The 14,043-nt window shown below is 46.9% G+C and overlaps 2 protein-coding genes across 7 annotated transcripts in view; one reads left to right on the top strand and one right to left on the bottom strand.

Moving 5' to 3' along the window:
- Positions 1 to 13,289, bottom strand: part of LOC140429410 (uncharacterized) — a 379,567-nt gene extending 366,278 nt beyond the window's left edge. For 4 of the 5 annotated variants that reach the window (XM_072516350.1, XM_072516352.1, XM_072516351.1 and 1 more), the window contains exon 1: positions 13,151 to 13,289. The gene's annotated coding sequence lies outside the window, so the exon portion shown is untranslated. The remainder of the gene's footprint in view (positions 1 to 13,150) is intronic. The other variant, XM_072516355.1, reaches the window with a different exon arrangement.
- Positions 13,290 to 13,456: 167 nt separating this feature from the next.
- The window catches only part of riok2 (RIO kinase 2 (yeast)), a 44,604-nt gene continuing 44,017 nt past the window's right edge, over positions 13,457 to 14,043 (top strand). Inside the window, exon 1 of one of the 2 annotated variants that reach the window (XM_072516357.1) lies at positions 13,457 to 13,645. In XM_072516357.1, the coding sequence (XP_072372458.1) occupies positions 13,580 to 13,645 (66 nt within the window). In that variant the 5' untranslated portion in view covers positions 13,457 to 13,579. The remainder of the gene's footprint in view (positions 13,646 to 14,043) is intronic. The other variant, XM_072516356.1, reaches the window with a different exon arrangement.

Genomic DNA, 14,043 nt, shown 5'->3' with positions numbered 1-14,043 from the left:
ACACTTGTGGTGTAAATGAGTGACTGTAAAACAGTCTTGTGTTGCTGGTTACTTTGCTGTATATTTCCGGCCCTGTGTCTCCTTGGATTTGGTTCAGAAAATAAAGTCACCTTACTCTGGGAGGTTACTTAGTTGATTCCCTGGAACAACACAAAGATATTGGAGGAGACAAAACAGGAGATATTAGACACACAACAGGATAGGCAGCATTTGTGACACTTTAATTTTTGGGGGGTATTTTTTGTGTCTCAAGTACACAAGTTTCATAGTGGAATCAGTGATTTGTAATATTTCTCAGGTGTCACTTTAGGACGTCTACATACACTGAATCATGACCACCTGAACTCACTTGTCGGAGGTGTCATTCATTTTGGTTTTCCAACATTCATAAATATCACTCTGAATCCTAAGCACAAACCTATGGGGGTTATTTTGGGTGCAGTGCTAATAAAACAAGCCTGCTTGAAAGTATAGTTTTAGCCTGCAATTTTGGGGCTAATTGGCAGTTACTATGATTTGAGCATGTCTGGAGACACTAAAATGGATAGCTGGATGTTTAGCACTCAAGTGCTGATTAGACACAATTTTCCTGGAGCAGTATACAGAGCCTCCATGCACTCATGTCCACTGAAAGTGTGGAGTACATTGGTTGAAGTACAATGGAAAATTTCAAGATGGGTTCAGGGACCAGGAGAGAGGGTGCACAAGCTCTCGGGGGTGCTATTGGAGGTCCTGGTGGAAAAGATCCAGAGGTAGTATCCTCTACCTGCAGGAGTGAACTAGGCCATAGGGACAGCCAATGAAGCAGATGGGAAAATAGAATGTCCAGAAGTCTTGATTGATTTGATTTATTGTCATGTGTACCAAGGTACAGTGAAAAGTATTGTTCTGCGCAGGGTCCAGGCAGATCGTACCATACCATGTAAATACATAGGCACGGGCAGCACGGTGACACAGTGGGTTAGCCCTGCTGCCTCACCGCGCCGAGGTCCCAGGTTCGATCCCGGCTCTGGGTCACAGTCCGTGTGGAGTTTGCACATTTTCTCCGTGTTTGCTGGGTTTCGCGCCCACAACCCAAAAGATGTGCAGGCTAGGTGGATTGGCCACGCTAAATTGCCCCTAAATTGGAAAAATGAATTGGGTACACTAAATTTCTTTTTTTTTTTAAAGTAAATACATAGGCACATTGTAGTCGTTACACCAATCCACTGTATCTCCCTCCTGTACTCTGACTCATCGTTGTTCGATATCTGTCCCACTACGCTCCTGTCATCAGCAGACTTGTATATGGACTTGAAGTCAAATTTTGCCACACAGTGATGCGTGCATAGGGAGAATAGTAGGGGGCTAAGTACCCAGCTTTGCGCAGTCCCGGTATTGAGGACAATCGTGGAGGTGGTATTGTTGTTTATTTTTACTGATTTTGGTCTATGGGTCAGGAAGTCGAGGATCGAGTTGCAGAGGAAGGAGGAAGCTGTAGTCAATGAATAATGGTCTGACGTAAGAGTCTTTGTTGTCGAGATGCTCCAGGAATGAGTGTAGGGCCAGGAGATGGCGTCTACTGTGGATCGGTTATGGCGGTGTGAATTGCAGTGGATCAAGGCATTCTGGGAGTATGGAGTTGATGTGTCTCATGACCAACCTGTTTAAGAACTTCATAATGATAGATGTCAAGGCCACCGGACGGTAGTCATTGAGGCATGTTGCCTGGTTCTTCTTTGGCGCCAGTATGATTGTGGTCTTCTTTAAGCAGATGGGTTCACTTTCAAGAAGACAAGTCTTACCTCTAGGACAGTGATTTTCAAATTTTTACCCCCCTGGGACCTACTTTTACCAACCGACCGACCTTCACAACCCATGCTGGCCAACATTCGCAACAGACCATTTTTGCTTACAGGTAAGCCTGCTTGGTCCTCGCGATCTCACTCCAATTAGGATCACAGGAGGAGAAGGCAATGCGGATATCAGGTGCAGTGTTCAGCTGGTTCCTTTGTGCTGTCTTCATCTTTGTGAGGATGGAATATTCAACCTCGCACATCTAGGTTGTTGTGAAGGGCAATAGCAACAAAATGCTTGTTTTATTCAGTACTGGATACTCCTCAGAGATGCTTCCAGAATGCTAACAGCCTCATGGACTTGTGGCGTATTTTTTAATGTGCTGATGCGGAGATGTCGACGTTGGACTGGGGTGGGCATAGTAAGAAATCTTACAATACCAGGTTAAAGTCCAACAAGTTTGTTTTTGAATCACTAGCTTTCAGAGCTGATTCACCTGATGAAGGAGCTGCGTTCTGAAAGCTAGTGATTCGAAACAAACCTATTGGACTTTAACCTAGTGTTGTACAACTCTTTAAATGTGCTGTCACAGGTGAGACACAGAAGTTCAGTCTCTTCATTTGGAGCTACAAGTTAATAATTGACTCTGGGGTAGCAAACACAAAAGGATATTTCATCCACATCTTGCCTTTCAAAATCTGAAACTTGCGCCTCTGGAAAGTAGCAGCAAAAACTGTTGATCAGCACCGCCAGATGCAACTGAATAAGGATTGCCAATCTATTGACAGTTCCCTTATTAACACGGATTTCTTCGATGTGTCTCAGCAGTGTGGGGAACATGTAGTAGTTTTGGCTTTGTACTCACACTTGCCTAACTTTCAATGACTTTTGGAAAGCATCTATTTCTTCACAGTGCCGAAAGCAAGCATCTTGCTTCCCTTGCAATTGGATGTTCAGTTAATTTAGAATTGAAAAGATGTCTGTCAGGTAAGACAGAATTGTTTGGTGATGAAACTATATTAATCACCAAACAATTCAGCCAGAGGGAACGATTTCTCAAGGAGGAAAGCTTGGACTTCATATCTCAGTTCATAAACTCTGACAAGCACTCAAACCCTTGACTGTCAATGTACCTCTGTATGGAACAATAAATGTGTGTGCTCGGCCCCCATAATCGGAACACAGAGCCTCAAAAAGCCTGGTATTGAGTGCACTGCATTTAATGAAATTCACAACTTTCACAATTCCTTTCAAGATTAGATGGAATTTCTTTTGTTGCCAATGCCTCACGATGAATAAAACAATGATTCCAAACAATATCCTGACCAGCTGACTCCTTAATCCTTATTAGAACTTTGCTGGCTTTTTCCTAGTCAGGTTGGCTGTACCATCGCTTGTGATTCCTCTCGAACCCAGTCGAGCCCGCACTTTCCAACAACATAATTATTCAATGCGCCAAAACTCTTTGCGTCTGTTATGTTGGTTGGTAATGTCAAGGCAACACAGCAAATCCTCGACAAATTTATTGTGCCAAGCATACCTAACGTAAACGGGCAAGGTCGCACAATCTTAAATGTCTGTACTTTCTGTTTTGTTATGTTTCCTTTGTAACATAAGCGGCTTCCTTGTGTTGCATTTGTCAAGGAAAGTTGAGACGTGTAAATAACTTCAACTCATTTATTTACACTATGTACACTTTTATAACTTGAGTTCGACACTACTGCTAATCCTATTGTAGCTACCTAAACTGACTAACCAGCTGCTGTCTTCCACGTGGTGGGTGTGATAATGAATCAACCCTGTGCCTCTCCTCACTGACTGTCTCCACTCGCCGAAGGGGGCTGATCATGTGTGTGGTGTCCTTTATGTATGGGTTGGTGTAATGCCCCCCTGTGGTCGTGTCACCTCCTTGTGTATCGTGAATGTCCATTGGTCGAGTGTGTGTGTGTGATGTTTCTGGTGCTCCCTCTAGTGTCTGTCTAGCTTACATGTATTTACAGTGATGCACATCACCGCACTTTCATCCAGCTATATTGAGAAAGCCTGTGCTGACTTTAAACAAGAAATAAGCTGGGCTTCTAAATTCTCAATAATATCACAAATTCGGCAAGCCACTGATAAGTTTTTCTGTTTCAAGCACTTCTGTTTTTCTTTCTTTTTTGTAAAATATTTTATTAAGGTATTTATAATTTTATAATAATAACAATAAACAGTACAAACATAAACATAGTACATAAAAACATCTCCATCCCTCGCAAATCCCACCTACCCTAAACAGAAAATAGCCTAACTTCCACCACTCCGACAGTTTCATTTTTCCCGAAGAAGTCGACAAACGGCTGCCACCTCCGGACGAACCCTAGCATTGACCCTCTTCAGGTGAACTTAATTTTCTCATGTCTGAGAAACCCAGCCATGTCGCGAACCCAGATCTCTGATTTCAGGGGCTTCGAGTCACTCACGCTAGCAATATCCATCTACGGGCTACCAAGGAGGCAAAGGCCAAGACGTCAGCCTCTCTCGCCCCTGGACTCCCAGATCTTCCAACACTCCAAAAATCGCCATCTCTGGACTCGGCACCACCCTTGTTTTTAACACTGTGGACATGACATCTGCAAAACCCTGCCAGAATCCCCTAAGTTTTGGACCTGCCCAAAACATATGGACATGGTTTGCTGGCCCTCCCACACACCTCACACACACCTCACACACCTGTCTTCTATCCCAAAGAATTTGCTCATTCGGGCCACTATCATGTATGCCTGGTGAACCACCTTGAATTGTATCAGGCTAAGCCTAGCATATGATGAGGACGTGTTGACCCTGCTCAGAGCGTCTGCCCACAGACCCACTTCTATCTCCCCCCCCAGCCCATCTTCCCATTTGCGCTTTAGCTCATCTGAGTTACCTCCCACTCCATAAGCTCTTTGTAGATATCCGAAACCTTCCCTTCCCCACCCCATTCTAGAAACTACCCTGTCCTGTATCCCCCATGGCAGTAGGAGCGGAAAGGTTGAAACCTGCCTTCGCACAAAATCCTGTATCTGCAGCTACCAAAACCCATTCCCTCCCGGCAATTCAAACTTCTCCTTAAAATCTTCCAAACAGGGAAAGCTCCCATCTATCAAATAAATCTCCCATCCTCTCGATCCCTGTTCTCTACCACCCCTGAAACCCCTCATCCAACCTCCCCGGAACCAACCGGTGATTATTACAAATTGGAGCACACACCGATGCTCCCTCCATTCTCATATGCTTCCTCCACTACCCCCAGACTCTCAGGGCCGCCACTACCACCAGGCTTGTGGCGTACCGGGCCAGCGAGAATGGCAGAGGTGCCGTTATCAATGCCCCCAAACTTGTGGGTCCCCACTAGCCACTTCCTAATCTTGGCTATGTTTGCCGCCCAGTAATAGTTGCTAAAGCTCGGCAGCGCCACAACTCCCCTCGACTACGCTCCAGCAGCACTTTCTTTACTCGCGGGGTTTTACCTGCCCACACAAAACCAGAGATCACCCTATTTACCCATTTAGAAAAGGCCCTTCGGATAAAGATAGGGAGGTACTGGAAAACAAACACAAATCTCGGGCGGACCGTCATTTTCACGGTCTGTACCCTCCCCGCCAGTGACAGAGGGAGCATGTTCCATCTCCGAAAGTCCTCCTTCATTTGTTCCACTAGCCGGGTCAAATTTAGTTTATGGAGCAGCTCCCATTCCCGTGCCACCTGGATTCCCAAACAGCGGAAACTCCCACCACTCTGAACAGCAGCTCCCCCAGTCTCCTCTCCTAACCCCTTGCCTGGTTCGCAAACATCTCACTTTTACCCATATTCATTTTGTACCGCGAAAACCGTCCAAATTCCCCTAAGATCCACATAATCTCCCCCATCCCCCCTAATGGGTCATAAATATACAGGAGCAGGCCATCTGCGTATAGCGAGACCCTGTGTTCCACCCCGGACTATCCCCTTCCAGTCCTTTGATGCTCTTCGCGCCATCGCCAGTGGCTCTATGGCCAAAGCAAACAGCAATGGGGAGAGGGGACACCCTTGCCTTGTCCCTCGGCGCAAGTAGCCCAACGTCAGCCGATTCATTCGTACACTCGCCACTGGTGCCTGGTAAAACAACCAAACCCAGTCAATGAAGCCCTGCCCAAACCTGAACCGTCCCAACATCTCCCACAAATAATTCCACTCCACCTGGTCAAGGTCTTTTCCACGTCCATAGCGATCACAACCGCCATCTCCCTCCCCTCAGAAGGCATCACGATGCATTTCTGTTTTTCAACTGACCGTATGAGCCATAGCCAATGCTGCATGAAGAATTAATCTCGCTGCTATAGTGTGGGGCATTTTCTCTTTAACTACACAGTAAGCTACCATGCCAGAGGCTAATTGTGCTTTGTCATTCAATATTACATTTCTGCTAAGGACTTCAGTTGACAATTTAAGTTCCCACTGCAACCTTTGAAAAAATCGGTTGCGAACGAGTCTTCAAATGCCTTTGAGGTTTTGAGGGTTTTAAACTTTAATTTGCCAGTACTGTCCTGAATATAACACACATGGGCTTTGCATCCTGATTTTCACTGGCAGAATTAACAAAACCATACCTCAAGAAATCATCTTTATACTGCTTTGTCCCCGATTTCAGTATTTTCTTAGGAGGCTGTTCACGAGAGGCCCTGGTGCCTGTATACAGCTCACACAAGCACTGCTTTGTCCTGCCGTGGACTCTTCTGAGCAGTTCTCTTAAGCAGATTCAGTTGTGAGAACCTGGCCTGCTTGAGTCTCTGACCCACTCTTCCTTATAATAAAACCATCCATCTCCAGTTCTTCACAGTCCTGTTGCCTTGCTTGCTTGCAGTTAGAAAATGGAGGAATCGCTCCTCCATGATTCTGCACCAAATGCACAGGGCGTGTGCATTAGTCTATGTGACGAGCGTGTGCCCTGCTCTCTGGCAGGAAGGATGCATCGTTCGCATTTAAAAGCCAGCCGGCGCCAGGATTCTCAATTTAAAAGCCGGTCGCGGCCCTTTGCGCTTCTCACGCGATCTGGAACACCATGAATGATCACTTCACAACCCTCCCAACACCCACCCGCTACGACTAATAAACCTCCAGGCTTCTACACAGTTTACAGAACACTATTGACCATTTCCCACATTCTAAAGACTGTTTCTGGATGAGGTACTATGTTCCCAGCCATACAATATTCTCTGGATGAGGTACCATGTTCCCAGCCATACAATATTCTCTGAAGAGTCCTGGTTCACAAACCTCATCCTGACTACCAAAACTTTTAGTTTCTTGGGTTGGAATATGTCTAAATGCATAAGCGAGGTAGGCATAGAGTACCTAGCGTAAGTTGCCTTTGATCAAGGAGCCTGCCAAATGCATAAATAATAAAAAATGTTAAATACCAGAATTTCGCTAGCAAAGGAAAGAGATGCATGGCGACTGGTCAAAGGCCATTGAGGGAGCATCAGCACCTCTGTGAGGATTGATGGACTGTGTAGAGAAGTAGTACTAGCCAACGTATATGGGCAGAATTGGGGATGGGGGGGAGGGGGGGGGGGGGGAGTACTCCTCCTTCTCACACGTGTAGAAGGTGTAATCGAGAACTGATTTTTTTTGGTGAGTCGAGTGCTGTTGTTGGGGGTGGTGGGGGCGGAGTATGTGGGAATAGTGCTTTCGGATCACGTGCCGCATTGGCTGGAGGTGAGGCTCGCTGGAGGTGAGGCTTACCTTGAGGCAGGTGCAGAGGCCAGGTTGGAGGCTAGATTCGGGTCTTTTGGCAGGTAAGGGGTTTTGCGCAGAGGTGAGTTCGGGAACTACGTGAAGATCGATCAGATCGGGGAAGTGTCAGCGGTCAAGTTCAGAGAGGCTTTCTCTATCCTTCTTACATAGGAACTTAGGAATTAGGAGCAGAAGTAGGTAATTCAGACTTTTGAGCCTGCTCTGCCATTCGATCATTCAATGTGGGCGGCACGGTGGCACAGTATTTAGCACTGCTTCCTCACAGTGCCAGGGACCCGGATTCAATTCCGGGCTCGAGTGATTGTCTATATGAAGTTCGCAGTTTCTCCCCATGTCTGTGTGGGTTTCCTCCGGGTGCTCCGGTTTCCTCCTACAGTCCAAAGATGAGCAGGTTATAGAACAGTACAGCACAGAACAGGCCCTTCGGCCCTCGATGTTGTGCCGAGCATTGTCCGAAACCAAGATCAAGCTATCCCACTCCCTGTCATTCTGGTGTGCTCCATGTGCCTATCAATAACCGCTCGAAAGTTCCTAAAGTGTCCGACTCCACTAACACAGCAGGCAGTCCATTCCACACCCTAACCACTCTCTGAGTAAAGAACCTACCTCGGACATCCCTCCTATATCTCCCACCCTGAATCTGATAGTTATGCCCCCTTGTAACAGCTACATCCACCTGAGGAAATAGTCTCTGAATGTCCACTCTATCTATCCCCCTCATTATCTTATAAACCTCTATTAAGTCAGGTGGATTGGTCATGCTAAATTGCCCCTTAGTGTCCAAAAGGTTAGATGGGGTTACTAGGTTGCAGGGATAGGGTGGAGGCATGTACTTAAGTAGGGTGGTCTTTCCAAGGGCCGGTGCATACTTGATGGGGCGAATGGCCTCTTTCTGCATTATAAATTCTATGATTCTATGCCATGGATGATCTCTTCCTGATCTCAAATCCACCTCCCCAGCTGTTGCCCATACCCCTTTAACCTGTTCTTTTTAAATCAAAAATAAATCTATCTTTTCTTGAAAATATTTAATGACTCAGATTCCACTGCATTATGGGGCAGCGAATTCCACAAATTCACCACCCTCTGTGAGAAGTAGTGCCTCCTCATCTCACTTCTAAATCTACCACCTCTCAACCTACATCCGTGACATCTCGTTCTAGATTGTCCCATAAGGGGAGGCATTTGGTCTACGTTTAATTTATCAATCCCTTTTAGTATTTTACACCTCGATCAAATCCCCTTGCATCCTTTTAAACTCCAGCGAGTAGAAGCCTGTTTCATCTCTCCTCATACGTCAACCCTTTCATCCTGGATCAATCTGGTGAATCTCCTCTGAACTGCCTCCATTGCCACCACATTCTTCCTCAAATAAAGAGATCAAAACTGGGCACCATACTCCAGATGTGGTCTCACCAACACCCTATACAATTGCAACAATACTTCTCTACTTTTTTTACTCCAGTCCTTTTGTAATAAACGCTAACATTCCATTTGCCTTTTTAATTACATGCTGTACCTGCATACTGACTTTCTGCGATTCATGAACAAAGACACCCAGATCCCTCTGCCCAGATGCATCTTGAATCTGCTTTTCATTTAGATAACAATTTGCCTTTCTATTTTTCTCAGCCAAAATGGATAACCTCACACTTATCTACATTAAACTCCATCTGGCAATTTTGGCCCAACCTCCTAGCCTATCTATATCAGTCTGTAAAATCTTTATCTCCACCTCACTGCCTGCTTTCCCACCTTTTTTAGTATCATCCACAAATGTTGCTATATTCCACTCTGTGCCTGCTTGCAGATCATTTATATAAATTGTAAACAGCTGAGGTCCGAGGATTGACCCCTGCGGCACCCCGCTAGTTATAGTTCGCAAGCCAGAGAAGGACCCATTTATCCTGACCCTCTGCTTTCTGTCAGTCAGCCAATCCTAAATCCAATCTAGTACTCTACCCCAATCCCCTGTGATCTCACCTTCTGGATCAGGCTTTTATGCGACACCTTATCAAACGCCTCCTGGAAGTCTAGATACACCACATCCACAGGTTCTCCATTCTCCTCCTTGTTGGTTATATCCTCAAAGAACTCAAGCAAGTTTGTCAAGCATGATTTACCCCTCATAAAACCATGCTGACAATGGTGGATTGAGCTTTGTCTTTCCAAATGTTCAGTCATCTCCTTCTTAATGTTTGATTCCAGCAACTTCCCCATCACAAAGGTCAAGCTAACCAGTCTATTGTTTCCTACTTTTTGCCTCTCTCCCTTTTTGAATAGGGACATCACATTAGCATGTTTCCAATCCACCGGGACCCTTCCAGAATCCAGGGAATTCTGAAATATCATAATCAATGCATCCATTAGCTCTGCTGCCACTTCCCTTAATGCCCTGGAGTGCAGGCCATCAGGTCCTGGAGACTTATCTGCCCCTAATCTCGTTGGTTTATTCAATACCGTTTCCCTAGTGATGGTTATTGCACCAGTATCCTCTGCAATAACTAGTTTTGGGAAAATTTTTATTATCTTCTACCGTGAAGACAGAGGTAATATATTGATTCTTCACAGGGGACTACTTAGGAACAACTCCCTCACCCCACACACACATTTTGAGTGTGTGCAAATAAACTAGCCCTCTGATATCAAAGCAAAATACTGTGGATGATGGAAATGCAAAAGAAAACAGAAAATGATGGAAAACACATTAGGTATGGCAGCATCCCTGAAGGGTGAAACAGGGTTAATAGTCTGTATGACTCTGTTTCAGAGCACAAACAACATTTTTCATCTTAGTTACTTTGCTGTGGAGGTCTCGTGGTGCAGTTACGTCACATCACTGCCTCTGAACCAGGCGCTCCAAGATGATAGCCAAGAAAGCTGTGTTCATGTTGTGGCCAAACAGGTTTAGCATCAACGGGCAAATGATTCCACACATGCGAATGGCAAGCAGTAAGTGTAGGACAGATTCCTGGAAATAGTGCTGCAGCCTCTACTATAGCTGCAACAGCATGCACGTAAAGTGCCTGTTGCCACAGAAACTCTAAACACCCTGACTGAACTGTCACTTGCTGTGCTTTAACCCTGTGTATCCTTGGATTCATTTTTTAAAATGCGGTAAACCACTGTTAATGTACTATATATATTGTGCTAAACCACTGTATTGTATATATTGTTTGTTGTCACTGCTGGCACCGCCTGTGGCTCCTCCCCTCAGGCTCTGTATAAAGGTGGCCGACCTCTGGCCCTGCCCCAGTTCGGGATCAGTTGCCAGCAGGTTCTCGTTTAGCTTATTAAAGCCACAGTTTTGTTCACAACTCGTCTTTGTTATAATTGATGGCACATCAATTTAATAAGCAAAACGCTTAAGATGGATGCATCGTCTGATCGCCTGGAACTGGACCCCCAAGCAGCCGACGCCACTGCGACATTCGAGCACTGGCTAAGCTGCTTCGAAGCTTACCTCGAATCTGCCGCCATCGCCAACATCCACAAGCTTTGAGTCCTCAAGGCCTGGGTAAGCCCGCAGATTTTCCTCCTTATCAGGGACGCTGCCTCATACGCGGTGGCGATAACGTTGCTGAAGGGGCAGTATGTAAAGGCAGTAAATGAGGTGTACGCTAGGCATCTCCTTGCCATGAGGCGTCAATGCCCGGAGAATCGCAGGCCGAATTCCTGCGCGCCTTGCGGGTACTCGGCCGGAACTGTAGTTGTCAGGCGGTATCGGCTGTCCAGCACACTGAGCTGCTGATCAGGGACGCCTATGTCGCTGGCATAAAATCTAACTACATCCGCCAGCGCCTGCTAGATGGAGGTACACTCGGCCTCCACGAGACAGTGCAGCTCTCGGATTCGCTGGAAGTGGCCTTCCATAACATGGATGCCTTCACCTCCGACCACGTGGCACCCTTGTGGACGTCGTGGGCACCGCCATCACCCGACTCAGGTGCGTTGCAAGCCTGTGCCGCGCATAAATCCGCCAAATCCGGAGCCCCGAGATGCTACTTCTGTGGCCAGGGTACTCTACTGACCGTAACGTGTACTTCCTCAACATTATTGACGAGTACTCACGTTTCCCTTTCACCATCCCATGCCCTGACATGACCTCTGCCACTGTCATCAAGGCCCTGCACAGTCTCTTCACCTTATTCGGTTTCCCCACCTACATCCATAGCGATCGAGGTTCCTCTTTCATGAGTGACGAGTTGCGTGAATTGCTGCTTAGCATGGGCATCACCTCAAGCAGGACTATCAGCTACAACCCCCGGGGAAACGGACAGCTGGAGAGGGAGAACGCAACGGTCTGGAAGGCCGTCCTTCTTGCCCTACGGTCTAGAAGTCTCCGAGTCTCCTGCTGGCAGGTGGTCCTTCCCAATGCGCTCCACTCCATCCGGTCCCACCTGTGCACAGCCACCAATGAGACCCCTCATGAACGAATGTTTGTCTTCCCCAGGAAGTCCACCTCAGGGGTTTTGCTCCCATCCTGGATGACAGTCCCAGGGCCCATCCTCCTCCGGAAGCATGCGAGGAGTCATAAATCGGATCCCCTGATCGAAAGGGTTCTTCTCCTCCATGCCAATCCACAATATCCCGACGTGGCACACCATGACGGGCGGCAGGACACAGTCTCCCTTCGGGATTTGGCACCCGCAGGTTCCCCAGTGACCATCACCACCACCCCGGCCCTACACCGTCTCCCTCCACTGCTACTCGACTACTTCGGAATTTGGCACCCGCAGGCCCTCCAGCGACCATCACCACCACCCCCACCCCCACCCCTACACCGTCGTCCTCTCCACCGACTCAACTATTGGACGAAGAAGACGACACGCTCCTGGACACGGAGGTCTCGACACCAGTGCCCACACCACAGCCGGGACTGAGGCGCTCACGGCGGAAGGTCAAAGTCCCCGACAGACTCGACCTATAAGTCCACTTCACCCCCTGCCGGACTCTTTTTTTTAAACAGGGGGTGAATGTGGTAAACCACTGTTACTGTATTATATATATTGTGGTAAACCATTGTTACTGTATTGTATATATTGTTTGTTGTCTCTGCTGACTCCGCATATGGTTCCTCCCCTCAGGCTCTGTTTAAAGGTGGCCGACCTCTGCCGCTGCCCCAGTTCGGGTTCAGTTGCCAGCAAGTTCTCGTTTAGCTTATTAAAGCCAGTTTCGTTCCACAACTCGCATTTGTTATAATTGATGGCACATCAAAAAATAAGACTCAACCTACCAGAGAAGGTTAATCCAGAGATGATACACTAGGACAGCACAGCCCCTTGTCTGTACATATCATAAATCAGAAGTTATTGGACAAAGGTCAGGCAGCATCTGGGGAGCCGACACGGGTGGGCGTATCATTAAATCTGTAAAATCTTCTATTAGTTCTGTTTCTCTAAAAGAGTGGATACTTGTGTTTACTGTTGTTGAATGACACCGGGACAGCCCAGTGTCGCCTCGTCGGTGAAAGAGATGTTTGATGTGCAAGTGGATGATTTGTCTGTGTCCTGTCGCTGACCTGCTGCTACCCTCCCTCTCCCTCTCCCTCTCTGCACAGAGGCTGCCTGACCTGCTGAATATTTCACTTCAAACAACTAGCAGACAAACAACGCACCTTTGGCCGCAGGTCTTGGCTCTGATTCCGGCAGGAGGACATGAGCGATTACGATATTATCCAGAACCGAGAGAGAGACACACACAACAAACCGTCTCCCCGCGAGCCGGCTTCAAACCGTCCGCCAGGCCCTGACAGCACAAAGCACACATAACTATTCACAGGACCCGCTCCCAAATCATCGTTAAAATATAATCAATTATAAAACAATTCGTTACTTATAACTATTTTTAAAAACCGGCTTGTTATTCCCGACTCGATGTTTAATTTGTATTTTATATTTGAGGACCTGAGGGAGAGGTGGTTGGTGCGCCTGCGTGCGCGGCTGGGCCGGGAGCCTGGGGCAGTTCAGGGCCGATCGGGTTTCACTTCACCCGTTTCTCGGGTTGTTAAACTCGAGCCGCAGTCTTTTCCAGCCAGATCGCCGCCATGGGGAAACTGAACGTGGTGTTGCTGAGGTACCTGGAGAGAGATGATTTCAGAGTGCTAGTTGGGGTAAGTTGCGGCTCCGGGCCTGTTTCTCTGGCTGCTTCACTCTGTGTGAGTGCAGTGTTAGAACAAAGTTATACATGTGCTTACAAATGGGACTGAGTGGTTTACTCTGACTGGGTATCCCGCGACAAATTCTCCTGGTTTGTAAACTCGCAGCGATTGATAAGCTCCTTGATCAGCACAATTTCGTTTGTTTAATTGAGTTAAGAAAATCGTTGAATGATGAATTACTCACCCTATTTGTAAATTCCATATGTATTGGCGGTACTGGACTGGGGGGAGGTCAACAGAGATCATTTTTGATGCGTTCCTGTTGTATACAGTCATTGAAAGTATAACCCATCCCTTTTCTGGTAAAGCAAAATCTCCCATTATGTTTATTATCTTGCCAAGACGTCATG

Source organism: Scyliorhinus torazame, chromosome 9, assembly GCF_047496885.1.
Source record: "Scyliorhinus torazame isolate Kashiwa2021f chromosome 9, sScyTor2.1, whole genome shotgun sequence".
NCBI lineage: Eukaryota > Metazoa > Chordata > Chondrichthyes > Carcharhiniformes > Scyliorhinidae > Scyliorhinus > Scyliorhinus torazame.
Note: the sequence above shows the minus strand (reverse complement) of the source record. Positions and strands in the feature narration are given on the sequence as shown.